This window comes from Ambystoma mexicanum, chromosome 4p (genome assembly GCF_040938575.1).
Source record: "Ambystoma mexicanum isolate Mex_15411 chromosome 4p, UKY_AmexF1_1, whole genome shotgun sequence".
Classification (NCBI taxonomy): domain Eukaryota; kingdom Metazoa; phylum Chordata; class Amphibia; order Caudata; family Ambystomatidae; genus Ambystoma; species Ambystoma mexicanum.
In genome coordinates, this window is record NC_090927.1 from 457,783,514 (window position 1) to 457,804,541 (window position 21,028).

Below are 21,028 nucleotides of genomic sequence, written 5' to 3' on the forward strand. Positions count from 1 at the left end.
ATATGCACCAGACACCATAGCAGCAGACACCCCAGATACAACATCTACTGCAGTCACAAATACAACAACAATCACTGAATCCATTACAAATGCAAACACAACAATCTGCACTGTGGGACAGGAACATACCACAAACTCCAGTACCCATGACATGGGGTACGACAGTAGTGGAAGGGAATCCCTTTACAGTTTTAGAAACCCAAGGGTATACTCCCTCCTATTCCCCATGGATCCTCTGTGTACGTGGCCAGGCAAAGGACATTGGTCTTGGATCCTGACCCAGGGGGTGGACAAGCGAGGGAGGATCACCTGTGTAGACGGTCTCTGGGAGTGGGGTGCCCTTGGGGGGACATGGTGTCCCTCCTTTCCTACAAACAACCAACCTGACCCTAACCAGACCTTTGTGGGCTATTTTAAGCTATTTCCCTCATTTTCCCTAATGTGAAATATCACAGTACTGTTACGAGGAAGAGCAGACTAAGAGGAATGAACACCACACATTTCCACCACTTAGGTACCAGGACGAGGAAGCTGCATCCCGAGCATTGGGAAGGTCAGGCATGTCTTCCTAACTATGGCCAGGCAGATCTAATTGACCAGGGGCACCTGCAGCCTGTTAGAAGGCTGCAGGTACATCCATTGAGGGACTGGGGACACCAACAGGAAACCTAGGGAACTGGGAGAAGATCTAGAAGCATGAGAAGCAGGAAGGCCGGTGTGGCAGAGACCAGCAGACCCTTGTGGGAGCAGCCGTACTCTAACTGGATGCCGAACCAAGACATGGCAGACCCGGATCACAGAGGACACCGTCCGCGTCCTCTTGAAAGCAGAAGCAGAGCCGAAGCAACAGGTATCCGGCAAGCGAGCTGGGCTCGCGAGAGCAGTGTTTCCCGGCTCCAGAAGTGTAGTGGAAATGGCAGGAGCCACCAGGGAAAGGAGCAGACCGCTGGTGAGTGTAGGAAGGGCACACAGACACCAGGGAGCTCCGGAACATACTGCAGGTAAGTTCCGGTCCATGCATTTTGAAAACCGAACTGAAAGTAAACCTACATTTAACAACAAACGTGCATTTTTGAATACCGAACTGAAAGCAAACCTACATTTAGTTACAAAAGCGCATTTTGAATACTGAACAGAAACGAACCTTGTATTTAACTTACAAGAGTGCATTTCAAACTTATATTTGTACTCCAAGAACAAGAATGCATTTCGAGTACACACAAGTGTTTTCCTTCCAGAATGAAACTTAAACCTTAAGCAACACAAGTAACTATTGAATTGAGAGCAGGTCAGCTGCAAAGCACATTAAAACCACAAAGCAAATTTACATGTGAAGCCCAATGAGAACATTGAAGTACAACCCCAGAGGCTGACAAAGGGGGCCGACAAAGGGAAAGCCAAAAATAGTGGGGCATTGTATACGAGGCCAGGCGGCGCACCTAAAAACAAGAAGCAGAAATACTTTGGTGCACAGAAACAAGTGCCAAGAACCACCTTGGTGCACAGGAGTAAGTGCCAAAGGACACCGTGGGGCACAGGAATGAACACCAAGGAAACCCTTGGCACACAGGAGCAAGTGCCAAGAAACCAGCAAGGGGCTGAAGAGCCCAGGGATCCTGTTTACATGACCTGTATTGGGCGGACCGTGTGGTCTAACAACTGCGCCTAGACCAGTGAACCCTGAATACTGGAGACCGAGCATATTGGGAAAACTAACTGCTAAAACTGACTACAACAAGCAAAAAGGTGAAGTTGAAGTCTTGGGGAAGGGAGCCCTGAGACTGAAAAACCAGTTTATGTTGTCTTGAGAGCGAGGTCTAAAGACCCTCCCCTATTTGTTTGGGATTATGTAGCATGAGACTTGGGGGAGGGAACCCCAAGGATTATCTTGAAATATGTTGCTTGGAGCTCAAGAGCGGTGATCTTGAGACTTTTGTGGGACTATATTATACTTAGGAAAATAAAGCCGAGTGCTGGAAGAAGTACCAAACTTTCCATTGAACTTTGCTTCTTTGGTTATTAACTTCCCTACACATTGTTAGTCTAAATGGTAAGGGCAAATATAGGCTGTGGGCACAGATAGACTTACAAGTGGAACTATTTGACTCAGACTTTCCTTAGTTTTATTATGATAGGGAAATCCCACCTTAACATAGGACAAGATAGACCTTCAACCATCCTGATATTTGATTAAATGAAGTGCTTTAGTTTGAAACATAAGTGTGTTGTCTGTGTCTTGATTCATGATGCCTTCACAACGGGAACAGGGAGGAACATTTACCCCCAAAAGGACAGCCCACAGAGAAGCTTGATGTGTCCAGTGCAATCAGTAACTGCCGACCCGCAAGAGGAACCCTGGGTGGGGGTGTCAATAGGAAATAGGACATTTTCTTTTTTGGTCAACATAGGGGCAATGAGACCTTGTTTCAGGGAAGGAGGGTTTCCTCTGTCACAAATAACGATGGACGTAGAAGGGCTCTATGGGGCTATGACAAATGTTACATTTACAGAAGAGCTTCATATAACAGTGGGAGGAGATAAGATGGCTGCACCATTGTTGTATTCTCGAAAGACAACGATTAACTTATTATGGCTAAATTAAACATGACAATTTCACTTACTGAAGAAGAGATATGTTCAACACCAGACATGCATTATGCAAAAGCAAAGCAGTTTCTACGAGCATTCCATTGCCAGAAAACATTCTTTGGGATGCCAGTGAATTCAGAATTATTCCTTTATGAAGTACACATGCTGCTAGGATGGCTTACAGTGAATACAGGATACATTGTTACTATTGCCTGCAGAGTTCTTGTTAAGAGCAGAAGTAGCCACAGATGTAGCAGAAGGTGAGGTCATAACGATACATTTAGAAGCAGCAGTGGTGAGAGAGGGCAGAGTAGTGTTACATGGCACATCAATAGAGCTGGACTCAACACAGCATTTGAGTTACATGACAGATGACAAGTTATTTGAACATGATGATACAGATCATGAAGTACTTTCGATTCCATACCAATTGCAGACCCATTACAGGGAAATCCCTCAGATACAAGTGTTGGTTTAAAGGGTACCATCCTTTTTGCAACAAGTTTTGGCAAAAGTACCAAGTGTGCTATGGACTAGTGGCCCTTACGATGTTGGTCTGATAAAAGGGATTGGAGCAGTATGAATAAAATTGAATGAGGGAGCAATCTTACCCCGAGTTAAAAAGAATCCCATGTCAAGAGAAGCAGAAAAAGGCATTTATGAAATGAATGCTGCCTTGATGCATCAAGGGATCATTGTGTCATCTGAATCTCCATGTAACATGGCTGTATAGCCTGTGAAAAAAGCAAAAGGAGTGTCTTGGATACTCCTAAAAGATTTGGGACCCTTAAACAATATTGTTGAAGCATAGTTCACAGTTGTGCCCAACCCGGCTACACTTTTGTGTAATATACCACCTACTGCTACACATTTTACAGTGATTGACCTAAAAATGCTTTCTTTTCCATTGGATTGCATGTAGACTCTCAGTATCTCACAGCGTTTACCTATCGCAGGATCCAAATCCAACACATAAAACTCCCACAGGGGTACTGTGAGTCCCCAGTCTATTCCAACGAGTGTTCCAGATGGACTTGGGAAATGTACAGACACCTGGTACAATTATACAGTATGTTGATTATTTGCTGGTGTGCAGCACCACATAGTAAGAGTACAGGACAGTCTCAATGATGTTACTAACAGTATTGGTTGAGAATGGCTACAAAGTAGACAAATAAATATTTCAGTATTGCCAGGAAGAAGCACTATATTTGGGCCAGGTAATATCAAAGGAAGGGAGGAGGGTGATGCCTGACAGAGCTGAAGCAATTATAAATACACTGTGCCTACAGACAGTGAAAGAGTTACAATAATTCCTAGGACTATGTAATTATTGTCACGTTTGGGTTATTGACTAAAACACGTATGTTCGGACCCTTTTAGAAGGATTGAAGGAAGCATAGAAGGAGAAGTGCCCCATAATCTGGACAGACAAGATGATCAATATGTGTTTGAGGAGCTAAAACAAGCGATAAGTACAGCCCCCGTACTAGGAATACCACATTAGAAGGAAGAATTGTATTTATGTTCACATTCAAATGGATACGTGATGACATCTGTCCTCACACAAAAAACGTAATGGGACACAAACTGTTGATATATTACAGTGGGATTTTAGATCCAGTAATGAGAGGACATTTTCCATGTGAACAAGCACAGGCTGCAGCAGAATTGCAAAAGAGAAATCATCTGCAATACAGGTGGGCTGTGCAGTAACATTATATGTGGAGCATGCCCTGTTTGCCATTCTTGAAAAACCAAAATCCACACTCACTACAAAGCGAGAATCTGGATATGAGATCATATTATCGAATCCATCAGTAAACGTTGTTAGATGCCGCACAGTGAATCCAGTGACTTTCATTGCTGAACCAGTGGAGGGAGAAGAATGGGTTCATGACTGTTCCACATATACAGACATACAACGCACCCCCAGCAAAGGAAACCAAGCTTGAGGGGAGAGAATTGGTCTTCGCTGACAGTTCATCAATGACAGACCAGCTCACTGAATTGAGGCGCTTAGTGAATTTTATTGTTAATAGTGCAATGTACCAGCAATATACCGCTGGACATTCCCTGAGAACGATGAGAGGAGCAATACCCTGCCCTACAGGCCCATTTCGGCATTTGCATATAGATGATGTCAATATGCTTCAAAATAGTAATGGATACCAATATATGATCGTGTTGGTGTGTTCCTTTTCACGCTGGATAGAAGCATGACCATGTACCCATGCAGACACTGAATCAGCTGCGAAATTCCTCATACGTGAGGTGTTTCCATGATGGGGAGTGTGCGAAATGCTGCAGTCAGATAACGGACCACACTTTGTAAATTAGCAATTTGCCAAGGTAAATCGATGCATGTATGCCAGTCACGGCTGCTTTGTTCATTTGGGCTAACTTGTTTTAGTGGGTTGCATTTGAGTGGCAATATTTGTCACAGCAATGCTTAGCCACAGGAGGAGAATGAGAAAAAATGCACTTTCATAGCACCCTTCGGCACTTCTCAGTATGCAGAGATGTCAATGGGGGTTGCTTTGTGCATTAAGAGAGGTTGGTCTATGGGATTTACAATTTAGAGCATGCATGTCATGATTATCGGTCTGTGTAGTGGTGATACCTAGTTGAATGTATTGCCCCATGCCATTTCCTTGTGTCATAAGTGCCCTTTGTCACACAGCTCCTTTCACTTCCTCTCCTGCAGGAGGAAATCGTGATGATCAGTGTTTATGCCTGGCTGCTCAACACATGCAGATCTCACAGGTATGCACCTCATGGTTGCTTTGTGCATTAAGGGGGTCCATCTCTGGTATGACAATGGAGAGCATGCATGTCACCAATATTGGTTCATGTATTGTATTTGCCTAGTAGAATGTATTCCATGCCATTTCCTTGCGTCAAATGTACAGATTTGGTATATAGCTCATTTAATTTCTTGTCCTCAGGATTGAGATAGTGACAGTGAGTGTTTTTGCAGGACCATCTGACACATTGCAGGGAGCGTAAGTATGTCACTCATGGATGTTTTGTACATTTCTGAGAATATTCTATTTGATAAAGTAAAAACTATCTATTTTGAATTTGTAATAGTTTTGGAAACTTCCTTCCAAGAAATGAGGAATCTACAGGTAAAACCTACGTCTCTTTTAGTCTGTTCTCTGCGGATGCACACAAACAAACCTATCAAGCATATAATATTTATATTTGTCTAATATTTAAAGTGCCACAGATACTGCCCTGGAACATTTCTAAATCACTTCGAACAGAAATGGTGCTATATTTGACGTGCCCAGGCTATCAACGTCCTTGTTTAGCATGTTTTGCAAAGCCTAAATAATATTCTATAAACCCAATTGTTAATCAAAACATTTCATTTAATTTTCAAAGGCAGCAAACACCATTTATAATTTTGAATGTTGTTACTTTCAATAAGAGGGCTAAGAAAAAGGAGAATAGGCAAATGCAGCCAACACTACAATCGAGGGATGCAGGAAGAATTGTTGCAGCAATTCGAACCATCACGCAATGTAGTCATGAAGGATGCCCATGTGAAATGGTCTGAATCAGAGTTAAATGCCAACACAGAGCCATGGAAGGTGGTGATAGACAATTTTTACTCTCCAATGTATCCTCCTTAGTTGCCATTAACAGAAGAGGTAACCAAATTTACAGCAGATTCATATTTTACACAAGCTACACCTTCAAAGCGATATATGTATTTTACAGAGAGTGTTTTCCCAATATCACCATCTACATCACATGCACCAGAATTCTCCACTTATGAAGTGTAAGGAAGGCATGGTATCAACAGTAAGACAGACACAAATGACCCCAGTTGAAGGGCGTTGATTGAACTTTCACAAGGGAAAGATAAACGCCTATCTAAAACTAAATCTACAGATGGGAGCAAGATACGTCCATCAAATAATAATAATGCAGTCCTAGTGGAGTTTTGTCAAATTAAAAAAGCCTATATAAAAAAAAAATGATTGCCAATCCTTACTACTAATTTACATATAATGGAGGTTGATGTTCATGAAAAAGAAAGAAGTGTTCACTAAATGATAAGTCGGGATGTTTGGGCTATTGGCCTCCCTTCCCCACATTTTCAGCATGGGACAAGGCAGCTCACTTGAACAAAGCACACACTCTGGCTTCTGCGGCATGAGGATACAGTTCCATTTTCCAGCTCAAGACCTTCTGTGTCCCAGATTCTTTACTTCTTGACAGTATCTTGACTCAGAGGGCCGTCTATACAAAAACAACGCGAAAACGTTATTTTCCGTTTTCCAGTATTTAATTTGAGTGTTCATCCTGGACCTCCCTCAGCCGGGCTCAGATTCCTTTTAAAGTAAGTTCAGATAATTATTTCTCGGGTGACTCACGGATCACCCTGGATCCCCCTCAGCTGGGCTCAGATCCCTTTCCTTCACAATTAGTCTCCCTCAGCCGGGCTCAAACCAATTGTGAAGTACTTTAAACTATGGAAGACTTTCGAATGTGCACACGGTTTAGCTTGACCTGTTGCATGACCACTTCGATCCTAATGTTCCTTTACTCACACTCAGTATCAGTTGGATACCTAACACAGACTTTTGAATGAGCACCCATGTGGCACCAGACCACTGTTTATGGTATCTTCTCTTGACCTCCCAAAGTTCAATTGTAAAGTTATAACTAGGTCTGCGTCCCTCTTTTCAAATGGCACCCACACTGGTCTCTTTGTACAATTTTGCTGCTTGCAACCTTGGTTTATAAACACATGCTGGTTTTGGATCAGTCTCTCCGATTCACCGGCTGTGCTGTCATGTCTGATGCAGCTTTATTGTAGGAGCCAAGGACAGTACCACAGCGGCAATCGTTCCTCCCCGCCTTGGTTATTGACGGGGGAGAGCCCCGGGTAACTCCGACACACTGTGCAGGTTTGATCAGCCTTAGTTTCTGGTCTTCGGTTTCTTACTTTCCAAGGCTCACAAAAGTAATGGTCTTTAGAGGTCACAGGTACTTCCCTCTTTGCGACTCTCTCTGGTCTCACCGTCTTTCTCTTTGTACTAAACTGCCATCTTGTAACTGCTATTTCCTTGTGCGGTTTGCCTCGCTCAGAGTGTGCTTTTGTGCTCTGCCTTTTATCTATGTGGGGAATGCTGATGGAAGTCAGGTGTGTGTAATAATCCATAATTGCCTGACCTTGCCTGTCCATGGTGTTGGGACATATCGGGTATTCAGCTTTGGTGTTAGTCTGTTGTCGCTCATGGTGAACTGTCCATGAGAAAGTGTTTTTGTCGGAGAGGTGGGTGGGGGGGTTAAATTCCTAGGTATCCTACCTGGTAGGAAGGGGAAAAGGTGTTATTGGGAAGGGGATACTGTGTCTCACCCTCCGATGTCCCACTTCCACTCCCAGGTGATCCTCCTGCACTGGTAAACTCCCAAGAACTGGTTCCAAAAGCGATGGCCGTGTCATGGCCACCTTGTTGAGAGATCCCCGGGCACTAGCGGGTGGGACACCTTCAGGTTTCTCACAGAAGCCATGGAAGAGCTTCAGGACATTTAGGATAATAAAGACATTGACACAGACTACACCATGTCTAGTGTGGAATAAATTACTACCATGGTTGAGGCTGAGGAGAGCAAATTGCTAAAAAAAGGAATTATGTGAGAACCAAAATATATTATGTTTGAGGGCTGTCTGCTGGATAGTTTAAAGATGCTGAAATGCACCACATCAATTCATTGTTCTAGCTGTGGCAAACCAGTGGTTGATTAAAATAAATGTAATAGGAACCAACTTGGCAATTCAAGGCACTTGTGAGGATGACAACTACAGCCTTTCATGGTCTTCTCAACCACTCCTTGGCAGGCAGCGGTCAATCTGCTATGGTCATACACACTTTTGACCTTTTGGACTACAGTTCATGTAAAAAACATCTACTACCAGAGAACATACCTCACCCCTGCAATAGATGGGGCATGGCTACAAGAGCAGGTAGCATTGGACAATGTTCTCGCAGGAAAAAGGCTTAGGCTGGCAGGTGATGGTCAGCATCAAAGTCCTGGATTTAGTGCAAAATATTGCACTTATCATTTCCAGAACGTGTGCACTAAAGAAAGTGTAAGCTCTGTGGTAGTCGAGGTTACAGAATGAACGGATTTCCACCAAGAGGCATGTGAGCAAAGTCAAAGTCATGTGAGAGAGGTTTCCACAGATCGGGCATCAATTTAACATTTGGCGTGTGTTGAAGTCTGTGGGGGGAAAAAGGTTGTGAAGAACTAATAAAATGGCCATAGTCAATATGTAAATGTCTCTGGGGGAGTTCTCACAATTGTGAATAATCAGAAGATATTCTGGTCAAAAAGTGGCAACCACTTCTGGACCATACTACCAACAAACATTCATGGTAAGCCAACACACACTATCATGCCTGTGCATATCCACCACTGAGTGATGAACAGGAAAGGAGGAAGAATTGGCTGGAGCCTGGGTCACCACCTCATACAGCCTTTGTGAAGATTGTAGGTGACAAGGGGCTGACCTGAGGTTTGAAGGGCCTCATAGAACTGTGCCACACAGGGGTTGTAGAGTTGTTCCATAACATGTGTCTCAAATACAGTCCCAAAAGATTTAATTTCAGCATTGATGGCATGGAGTGGGGAAATACTCAGCCATTTTCGCACACAATGAAAACATTGGTAGGCAAACGGAAGGAACCGGTGGACGCTGTGCATACCTGGAATCACCCTTGTTAGGAATCATCAGTGCAGCATAGACCAGCTAGGCTTGCATAATAGCTGTCTTGGGTTGATTAAGTTATGTATAAAGTACCACTGCCCTCTAAGATACAGACAATTTCCTGGAGAAAAAGGTATGCATTTGGGCCAATTTGCATACCCACAATGCCTTGCTGATGTGGCTAAGAACTGGATGTGAACTTCCAGCAATGGCTACTAGGTGTCACTGTGGAATGTGCGACTTGGCTCAAATGTACTATTATACCTATATATTTTTTATATATACATATATGCAGTGGGGGGCGGTGCTAGGTTGTTAATTTCAAGCCCACTTGTTATCAGCAGTCTGGTGGCATGTCTGTTCCTAGTATACTGCAGTGATTCCTGGTGTTGCATTTGCATACCTTTTTATCCTTTGATCTGCATCTGGTTACAATATATTTATTTTTAAGACATCAACCATAGTTCATAAACTGATTGTTGATATTATGCTCCTTGGTTTTTGCTTCTATTTTTTTGGTTTTGCATTGCCTAAAATGTATTTCTTTCTGGCACCCCAAAGGCTTTTGGGCAAAGTTTTTTAATAAAGATGTCCAATAAAAGTAAGCCCTCGGTGCTGACCTGCAGGTCACAGGTTGGAATCCTGAAAGGGTCAACTCTGCAATTGTTCTTCCCAAGGTTTTATAAGCAGAATACCGCTGTGTCGGTAACCTTCACACCTGCTATTTAGAGCACTGTGAAAGAACAATAATGGCAGAATCAGGCAATAAAACAAAGAAGCCAATAAAGTTGATTGCTTCTAGTGTTATGAAGGGGAGTCAAGTTTATATTAATTACATGGAGGGGAGTAATGTGCAACACCCCTTTATTTTTCACAAAATCCTCTTGTCCAGCTCCCATAAATCCATACTCTAAACTGTGACAGGGTTACAGATATGACCCTGTCTGGGAGCCGTAGTGACCCCTCTCAACCTGGGGTAGGCGGTCGATCAGGCTACAGCCATAGCCAGGCCGGGCCTACCTTAAGGGTGGCGTGAGGGAGATGAAAGGGACCCCAGTACCATGCTCCCCAGAGTACTTGTATTAATGCAGGGATATTGGTACCACTGTCCTTGCCTGGATGTCAATCAGCCCTTGTCCTAGCCAGCTCTCTCTCTTCCTTTTCAGAAAACACAAGGACCTGTGAAGTCCTGTAAAGCCAGACAACAACAGGAATGGAGCTTGGAGCTTTTAGCCGGTACAGATTCCTGTTCTATTGCCCATTGTGGCTGTCTGCTCGTACAGAGCCATGATATTGGTCGGATGTTTATATAGTGATTCTACCAGCCACTGTGCTTGAAACTATTGCTTTCCATTGTGGTTGTTCTAAGCATTGCCTGGTTGGATTGAATATTCGCAACTAGCGAGGAGTTGTATTCAGAGAGACGAGTCAAACGTACATGCTTATTCCCTGAAGACGACCCATTGGTTGAAACCCATGTTTGCTGGTTGAAGCCTGGTCCTTGACTATTTGAAAATTAAAATACAAGATTTTTTTTAAGCTCATCCAATTCTGCTGTGTTTTGTCCACTTACAACTTCTTAAGTTTCGACGTATACCTTACACATTGTACTCTACATTTTCTTATGAATCTGTGTTGCTCTAATTCAGTTAGCCAGTAATTACTCGGCAGTACTACATTCCTTTTTTAACTTTTCAATGAGCGCATTGAGACAGTAACCCTAAAGAAACAGGCATGGAGTCTCGACCAGAACTGGAATGGACTGAGAATGTTACTCTTGAAGCGGAATGAGACACCCAACACAACAACCACAATTGGACCCCAGGGAATGGTATGATAAAAAACTGTCTGAGACTGGAAAGAGATTGCAGGGGATCAGGGTGGACACAGAAATCCACCCCACGCCTACTGAAACAAAACTCACCAACACTGGAAAAGAATCACAGGGAAAACAAGAACCAGAGCACAATAATGCAGAACGAAAGGGGGATGGAGCCAGAAGGAAAGTGCCAGCCCCTAGGGCATTATCTCAGCTAGAGATTGGCCACGCGGAATAGCTGGCAAGAAAGGCCAATGCGAGCCTAGAGGAACTCCACAACTGGGAAAGCTGGACTATAAAAAGCCAGCAGGTGCAGAGGATGATGAAAGTGTTCAGTTGAGGTTGGGTGCAGAAGAGGTGGACATAGAGACTAGCGGGAGGTTGCAGCAGGTGGAGCAGGATTGGAAGGAGACTGATGAGAGGGCTGTGAGAGAGCAAAGGGAACGTTGTGGGTCTGAGAGGGTGGTGCCAATTGTTGTCTTTTGTTTGTTAGTGAGAGATTGACTGGAGCAAAGATAGAGAACAGGGGCAGATGCATATATCTATATTTATAAAAGTGAACATTTGCGGGTTTGTTTGTGGCATGGCGAAGCATTGTTCCTCATATAATTCCACACCGTTTCACCGATCTGCACCATATTTTGCATAGTTACCTGTTAGGACCCTCTGGACAATACTGGCTACATGACATTTCAACACCCCATATCGTTCCCCAGATTTCAGCAAAAGTCACAATTCCACACGTTTCACCAATCTGCACCATATTATGCATAGTTACCTGTAAGAACCTTACAGATATTACTGGCTACATACCATTTGGACAACCCACCCCTTTCTCCGGATTTCAGCACCATCACACATGAGACGGTTGCCTAAAATTGGCGAAACATCAATGTGGTTTAAAAGGACCGGTCCTCAACCCTAGAATGCACGGTTTTTGGGACATTTGCACCACAATGCACCACAATGAACTGCACTACGCCAAGGTGAGGCAACAGATGGGGAGGGAGCACAGCAGCACATTAACTCTCGACTCCGCCGACATCTGCTATGGGGTATGTCAGCCAGCCACACACGCCCATTCTCAGTACAGTTTAATTCAGAGTGCAAAGCACATCAAGCGATAAGCGAATTGGAACAGCGTCCTACCAAATCACTGATTTTCAACAATTGATGAGAGTGTTGTCATGTCTGTCTACAGATCCATTCGGAGAATGGGCACTTTTTGCTAGTATTATATAAAAGAAGCCGGGAAGTGAGAGTAGGCAGGTGTTGAGGTAGGAGTGAGGAGTGTTGGAGAGAGAGAGAAGACCAAGGTGAATTAGGAGAGTGGATCCAGAGATAGATAAATATTAAGAGTGAGAAAGACTAGGAGTGTGCCATTGCTGTGATTCGGTTCATAAATTAATTCTGCCACAACAATGTCCCCTTTAAAATGAAAAGATGGGAAAGAGCACCAGCAGTAATTTTAATACCCAGCACTGCCTAGAGTGTGTACACACCTAAACAGCAATCCCCATTTAATTACCCCTTGGGTGAAAGATGCATGTCCTTCCACAGACAAACAGGCACTGGTGTGCCTCAGAAGACATCTGCACTTCTCAACCTACTCTGAAATAATACATAGAGGAAGAACATAAAACACTGGTTAGGTGAGCCATTAGATAACTCACACTATCAGAACTGGGCCGCTTGGATTCTTAAGTAATCTGGGTTCTTGGTCCTGAGGAAGGCAGTACATCTGTTTCCGCTGAAACACAGTGTTATACATCGACAGTTAATTTGTGTTGCTTTTAGAACACTTTAGACTGCTTTGTTAAAATTTGATTTAATTTGTCTGTCACTTGTGTCCTGTGGCTCATCACACATGGGTGTCCTTTATTTGGTTGCCACAAGTTGTTTGTTAGTATCCATATTTATGTAATTGTGTTTTTTTAATAAAGTAATATAAATCCAAAACATTTGATTAAACCAAAATGTCAAAAGTGTTCTTAAATAACTAGTGCTTTTTTAACCTGACGAATAAGAATTGATTAATATTTTAAAAACAGATCCGGACTAATAATTTAAATCATTTAGGATCTGTTGTTCTGGTAGGAACCCTTTCTGTGTTTCCCGAGAGAGGGTGGCAAGAATAAGGGATGGAGTGAGTGGACAGAAAGATAAGGGGAGAGAGGTAAGACCAGGTGGTGGAGTACAGTGAGAGGGAGAGCCACAGTTGGAGGTTGGAGAGAGGAGTCAGAGGGACCAGTAAAACCAGGGGAAGGAGTGAAGAGAGAGAAAGAGAGAGTGACAAGGAGGGGGGAGGAGGACGATAGGAGACCAGAGACAGAAGAATCTGTGGAGTCAACCTTTGAAAAGAAAAGAGGCAACATAACCAGGAAAACCCATTAGACCCTTTTGGAATTCACAGAGGGAGATAGGCCATAGCCTTTAGGACCCCCTCCCCCTAATGTTAAGAGATAGATCAGACAATAGAGGTCACCTGCTAGTAGTTACGGAGATGAAGAAACATTGGGGGGCATAAGGAAGCCTGGCCTACAGAGGTGGAAGCCTACTTGTGGTAAACTGCAGGGATCACCCCTAATTTCAGAACCACAATCGATTTGCTGGACACCCGTTTTCTGTTCTATTAAAAGTTAAAACGTATACTTTGTCTTGAGAGTCTTGAGGCATAGTATCACAAATCATCTTAAGGTTATAGACGATCTTCAGGATTTGCTGTGCTGTGAAAAATAAAGAAAAACACGATGCATAAAAAAGAACTTAAAAATCTTGCACTTATCCAGGGCTCTTTGAAAGAAAGAATTTGAGTGTGCTGAGGCATGTCAAAAAACTTTGATTAGAGTATTTTCTCTGATTAAAAATCAGAGAAACACTTGGGAGGATGACCATGTTTGCAGCCATAATGTGCATGTCTGACCACATTTTCATGTACCTGACTAATACGTTTGTTTCAGCATGCCAAACTGCCAAGACTTGAAAAAAGAGGGACTAATACAGAGAGTGAAAGAGAGGCCGAGAACGTCTGGAGGTGGCTGGACTGGGGAGAAGAGAGAGACTCAAAAGGAGAGCGAGAGATCAAGAGTGACGCACAAAGAGCAAGAGACACATACAAAGTGAAACAAATAGTTAACTGCACAAAAATACACGGACAGAGTGGGATTAATAGAAATTACCCAAGGAGCACTGGTAGGACCCAGGCATTAGGGCAATTCTTGGGCGCTTCCACGGCTGAGCCTCGGCCCATTTAAAACCTTAATTGGCGAGTAACTGTCTTTCTTATTTTTCATTTAAAGCACTGTTGAATACAGTGTAGCTTGAAAACACAGATTTGTTTGGTTCATGATGGACAATTAACAAGAAAGTTCATAACTTACAAAAAGAAACTGGTCTCACCTGCACTATTTCGAGCATTTCTCCTCGACTTATGTAGCCATTCCCATCCAGGTCATACATGCTGAAGGCCCACTTCAGCTTCTGCTCCAGCTTCCCACGTGAAGTGACGCTCAACGCAATGATGAACTCCCGGAAGTCGATTGTCCCATCACTATTTGTATCGAAAGTGCGGAACACGTGCTCGGCGAACTTCGACGCGTCTCCGTAGGGGAAGAAATTTGCATATATCTTTTTGAATTCATCGACAGTCAAGTGCCCAGTGGGACAGTCCTTTAGGAAGCCTTTGTACCACTCTTGAAGCTCGTGGTCCGTGAATTCCGTGTTTTCTCGAAGGTCCTGCAGCACCTCGGGTCGTAGCTTGCTGTTCTGCTTCCCCATCTTGCTGCTGCTCTATGTGAACCTGTAAGTGGGTAAAAAGAAATGACACCCGGTATCACATATCAGTGCTGAGCCTGTTGAGCCTGTCTGAACTTGTGACCTTTTTCTTAGGAACATTGAACAGCAGTAAATGGATGAATTACCTAAGCATGTATTCAGAGCACGGAATGACAGTTACCTGATGAGAGGACTGGTGTTTTTATACCATTCCAATTCAAATGCAAAACAAACAAAAGGAACTCTAGATTGAAAATTGGTACATTGTAATGGCTTGCTCATACATAGAGGCAGTTTATTCGAAATGGATAGCACAATGTAATTTGCTCAAAACATCCCAGTCAATCTTTGCCCCAATTGCCCTACAATTCCGTGATCTACTTGGTTGCTTATATCTTCCTATGAATCCGTAGCTGATCTATTTTATTGAATGTAATAAAGGCCCAGCGCGAGCGATGAGGTAGGATAACTGCACGCAACATCACATACGAAACAGATCAGAAGTAGGGAGCACATTGTGTTTTGGAGAAGGGAGTGTGGGAATATGAGGCGTAAGGGTACCACTTGATGGAGGGTTTAGCAGCTACAGCAGAAGTGGTTATTGTGGCGATTTAAGAGGGGCAAGTGAGACAGTAGCATGGTAAAACCTCCAGCGGGGATAGGCAATCCATTCAAACAGGGGCTGCTCGGGCATGCACACTATTGCAGTGCAAGAACCCGGTCTATATGAGAGATCAGGCTGGTGTGGGCTTCAATGATAACGCAACGTGGATAGTGCTAAAATATGATGGTTGCTTGCAAAGCAAAACCGGATGTCATAAATAGTCAAGAAAGAAAAAAGATGTAGGTGTCTGGTGTCTATAAGAGGTCAAATAATAATGTATCTTGGAAAGTTGGGGTGCCCCGTCACCTGTCCAAATTGAACCATCTTCCTGAGAGCTCAGCCTCCCATCAGATTTCAATACCGATGTGTCTTGCAACGAATTGTAGCATTTGATTGCAGCCAGATATGGGCCTACAGATAGTGCAGGTCTTCCCCAAAGAGGGGGGAGGAGGTTAGACAGACCTGCAGCAGATTACCTAAAAGTTCCCACATGCTGTGCTCAAGTGGCTTCCCCTACAGCAGTGGAGGGAGTTATGAGCATAATTCACTGGGTCTCAAGGTTCCATCACTGACACTGCTATGTATACCTTTTGAACTGGTCAGAACCTACAAGAGGCACTGAGCCCATTACAGTTTACTTCAGGGATCTAAAGGCAGGAGGACATTGTAGACAACTGCTTTGTTTTCACAGGATAATATGGGTTTGCATGTCTTAAATTCCCACGGCAGGAAGACCAGTAGCTCTAATCAATGATCACATCGAGCAATGTGGTGGCACGACATCAGAGATCATGCCAGGGCTGGAAAACTGTACAACTCAACTGGAGTAGGGCCCACTGTGGTCAATAACTGGTTCCACTGAGCATCCCTTTGAATCATAGAGCTCACCATCATTTATTCGACCCGCAAAAGGAATGCTAAAATGGTACAGTACACTGGTGTGCAATAAACCACATGTCCCTTCAGCCAATGTAAGCAGTTCAAACTTAAGAGGCAAGCTTAAGTACACCCAATATAGCATAACACGGGCAGAAGAACATTCTTAAACTAAGAAATCGCTGCACTGAGTGATGTTGCTGGGAATCAAATACTAAACATATTTTTTAAGCTGCATTAAAAGCCAAGTAACAAAGTAGCATAACGTAACATAAATAGCGCTCACAATTGTATAATATGACATTTTGCATTCCATAAAAGTAGCCCATCACTATTACAAAGTACACAGATGAGGAATTACACCTCAAAAGTGTGATTCAGAGCAGTGAAAAATGTCCATTAAAAGCTGTGTAACGTAACATAAGAAAACAAATAGCGCATTACAACTATATTATATAAGATTACATTTTAAGGGTCCAAAGTAGTCACCGTAAGTGAACTACACTGATGAGGGAGGATGCCTTAAACCTGTGAGCCCATGAAGTGTGAAATTTGCACTATTAATGAAGAGGAGGTTTTACTAATAAATATTTAAAAAAATGTCAGGAATTTTTAACCAAATCCAAAAAAGAAAATCATATTCACCTCACAGGTAAGGGTGCACAAGTACACATGCCTCTTCTTTTGCTTAGCCTTTCTACAAAGTGTTGGGAATCTAAAAAGTATAGCATGGCTTGAACATAAGCAATCACTTTCTAGGAGCCAGGCGGTCAACCCTGACTTTGTCAACCCAACCGGGCTAGCTCTCTCTATCGTTTGTGTAGGAACGTGACTGTGGATCACAGTCTGTTCTAGCCTATGCTACTCTTGGCCTTCAGGCTTGGCAGTACCAGAATAATATTCAGTTGTTAGGCCTACCATATAAATTACAGGTGCACCTATTTGGGAAGGGAGACTGTCTTTGATTCATTTGACATTTTGTGTTTTAAGGAAAAGTGGCTTTCTAAGAAACCTTGTTTGGATGGATATTCTGTCTTCCTAAACCTGTCAAAAAAAGGGTTGAGGGGAAGGCCGGTCTCAGGTCTGTTAACTATACTTTCAGATCTGGTTTAGATATGAGAGTGGTGATTATGTTGAACCCGAACCCTTTCATCCAGCTATTACTGATTAGACCATCTAACAATCTCAACTAGTTACCCTGTCCTCATAGTATGCAACGTTTATTGGCATCCAGAGGCAATCTCACCCCAAAGCTTTCTAACCAACTTACAATGCACTCTGGATGAGTGCATTCAGCTGGCTCCAGATCATGTTGTCATTATATGTGGGGATTTACACATGCCATGCCCGGGTGCCCGCAAAGATTTTGTCAGAAATAGGGGCCTGCACCAGAGGGTGGTGGGAGGAAGAGAAAGCTTATGGGTGCAGGAGGCGTGCCTAAAGGATTGGCACATACTAAATGGGCAAGATCTGGGTAATATCCCTGGGAAATCGACCTGGAAAAGAGGGCCCTCCACCTCCAAAATTCACCATATTTATGTCTCAAGTAACCTCTTCCAGCAGGTGGACTGTTTTGAGGTCATCCAGACAGCTAATAGCAATCATAACATCTTGCAAATGACCTGGCAGCCCTGTGTAAAAGTAAATACTGTGTGAGGGGCAGACAGGCTTGAGGTCTCGCAAGGCTGAAATAGACTTAGAAAGAACTCCACAAAAATCTCAAACCTTATAAAAATATTTGAGGTGGTGGAGGAGGTAGCCAAACAAGGTACGCCCCCCCCCTTATAGAATACTCAGTGCTCCTGGCAGAATTTGCACAAAGGGCAGGATCGGACAAGCGGAAGGAATTTTCCACTAAGTACGCTTACGACACACAGATAGTGCTGGCAAAACCTTCCTTGAGGACCGACATTAGGAAAATTAAGATCCTATCCTTAACATCAAGTGAAGACATGGTGAGATAGTTAAAGGCCAAGCTCCAGGTCTACAGGAACTAGATCCCCAAGTTGCTGCAGAGTGACAGTGACGCTGAGTCAATGTTGCTGAAAATGGGTAACAAAATAAAGGGAGAAATCGGGAAATTGATTAATTCAACGGGTTATCCCCAACTAGCTCTGCAACTAAATGCAGTCTCAGAAGAAGAATGGGTGAGACACTTTGAATCTTTGTTCAATACATCGAGTGGGCCATTAAAAAAGTGAAAATATCGAGAGTTGTGGGTGGTGGTCTAGCAGGTTTGATATAACAGAGATCCTACTGTGTATAAGAAGGACAAGCAATTCAAGGGCTTCAGGGCATGATGGCGTAACAAATATGTTAAAAAGAGGCCCAACACTATGGTTAGAGTTCATAGAGGGATTCTTTAACCACATTCTGGCAGTTAGGTCCGTCTCTAAATCCTGGAAATCATCAAGTGTGGTCCTAATCTTTAAGAAGGGAGACAGGTAGATCTTGAGAATTTACTGACCCATCGTTCTCCTGGGTGGGATTAGGAAGCTTTTCGCAGTTATACAGTTCAAAGGATTGGATGAATGGGTCCTAAAACACGGTCGCTTTGATCCATTTCAATCTAGTTTTGTGCTAGGAATGGGGACTGGGTGCAATATTTGTTTGCTAAATGTTTTGAAGGCCCAAGACCTGATCGATAGTAGAAAAATCTACCTCCCGTTTATATACCTGGCGCAGGCTTTCGATTCAATCGAGAGGTTTGCTCTATGGGAGAAATCGACTCAGTTGGGTTGCTTGCCAGATTTGGTTGTAGCTATCCATGCCCTACATTCGGTACTTCAATAAGGGTGCGGTTGAATGGAGCGGGTTTGCTTTCAAGGCCTATAAAAACAACAAGTGGTCTGAAACAGGGGTGCCCAATTGCCCCGGCTCTGTTCAACCTGTTCATCTCCGATATTGGGAAAATGCTGAATAGAGTGAGGTTCTTTCCTCTGAGATTAAATGGGCAACTGATTAGTCACATTCTGTACGCAGATGTCTTGGTCCTCTTGGATCAAACTCCAATTGCACTGCAGCGAAAACTGGAGGCACTACACCTGTATGTGGCAGATGATGGGCTGAGAGTAAATGTGGCCAAATTGAGGGTCCTAACAATGCAATCACTACAGGGTCAAAGGGAGAAGCAGGGTAATTGGTACTTGAATGGGGAATGCCTTTTGAGAGTGGAGATATTCACATACCTACGAATGTGACTAAACTCAAGTGTGAATGATGCCCCAAGGGTGGAGGGATTGTCGGTGAAAGTAAGGAGCTTGGTGGGGCAAGGTTCTGTTCTCCTAAGGAGGTTTTGTAAATTTACCCTGGCACTGCTAACCTTTGTCGTCAAAAGGTTATCTTGATATTGACATACGGAGCAGATTGTTCCCTGGTAACATCTAACAAGATTTGGCTGACACTTTAGGCCCTCTTTTGGAGAAAGATCCTGTGGCTGCTCGAGGTGGGGAGGTGCCAGTCCAGGCTATCAGATATGAACTAGCTCTGATTTCTTTGGATTCTGTGGTAACCTGGAAAATACTCTCCCTCTTCTGGAAAATGTATACTTGTTGATGCAGTGAGAGGCTTTGAAATCTTGAGGGGTGCTATTCTGAAGGGGAAGGGACAAGTTCTAGTAGAATGGAAAGACGCTTGTTTAAACAATCAAACTGAATTGGATGCCAATGAGGAAATGTTGGCACAGAATCCTCTGTTCATTAAAACGAAACTATGGAGGAAGGACCGATGCGTAACATGTGACCAAAGAGCGAGCTTTATACTATTCCCTGCCACTTTCTGTGAATCTCGGGCAGTTGACGTCCTTCCAAAATATCTGAATAGATTCCAGTGTAACCATTATCGTGCAAACCTTTGGAAATTTCAACTAAATCTGTACCCTACTAAGGAAATTCTGTTGGCAAGGAGGCAGTGGAGGAAAAGTGACAAACTGTAGATTCTGTAAAACAACTGAGGTCACCAAAACCCTCCAGCACGTGGTGATGGAATGCCCAGGGGTGAATGACAGAAGAAATGGCCACCTGAGTAGGTTCCTTGTAGAAATCCCATTTGAAGGATGCATGGCATCTTTTCTTTCCCGCTTTACCCAACTCTGGAAATCCGGAGTTTTTGAAGTTGCTGTACATGTCACAGAAAAAGTGACAAGACAGGCCACTTCAGGTCAGTGCTGAATGAAAATCTGAGCTGCTCATTAGCTCCTGGCAGATTCTCAGCCGCCTCACTGTGAAGGCCAAAGAGGCTCAGACAAAGGTGGTTCATTAAGTTAGCAAAATACCCCAGCTGGGGGAGACTGGTGTGAGGCGTCATAGGATTTTCAACTGTGCAGACTGATGACATCTGGAATTTGGGAAGTTTCAGATATAAAATGAAGGAATGTTGCATCAACCACTGGATATGTACCTGAAGCGAAACTGGAGAATGATGGGAACCAATCAGCACACAGGTATTCCAGCAATAATCCCCAGTCTAGCCATGGGCCAGACTAGTTCCCAGCATTCTGTCTGTCAGTGCGGGTGTCACTTGGAGGCACTGCTCCCTTCCACCATTCCTGCTCTCCCTCTGAATTGTCTCTGCCATCACTGCTCGGACACTCCCCTTCTGGCCAGCTCCTGCTGCCTCCATTTCTTCCAGACTCTTT

General features: G+C 43.6%; 1 protein-coding gene across 5 annotated transcripts in view; it reads right to left on the minus strand.

Moving 5' to 3' along the window:
• Nucleotides 1–21,028, minus strand: part of HPCAL1 (hippocalcin like 1) — a 1,330,750-nt gene that overhangs the window by 98,683 nt on the left and 1,211,039 nt on the right. For all 5 annotated transcript variants that reach the window (XM_069605979.1, XM_069605981.1, XM_069605978.1 and 2 more), the window contains one exon: nt 14,538–14,937. In XM_069605979.1, coding sequence (XP_069462080.1) covers nt 14,538–14,915 — 378 coding nt within the window. In that variant the 5' untranslated portion in view covers nt 14,916–14,937. The remainder of the gene's footprint in view (nt 1–14,537; nt 14,938–21,028) is intronic.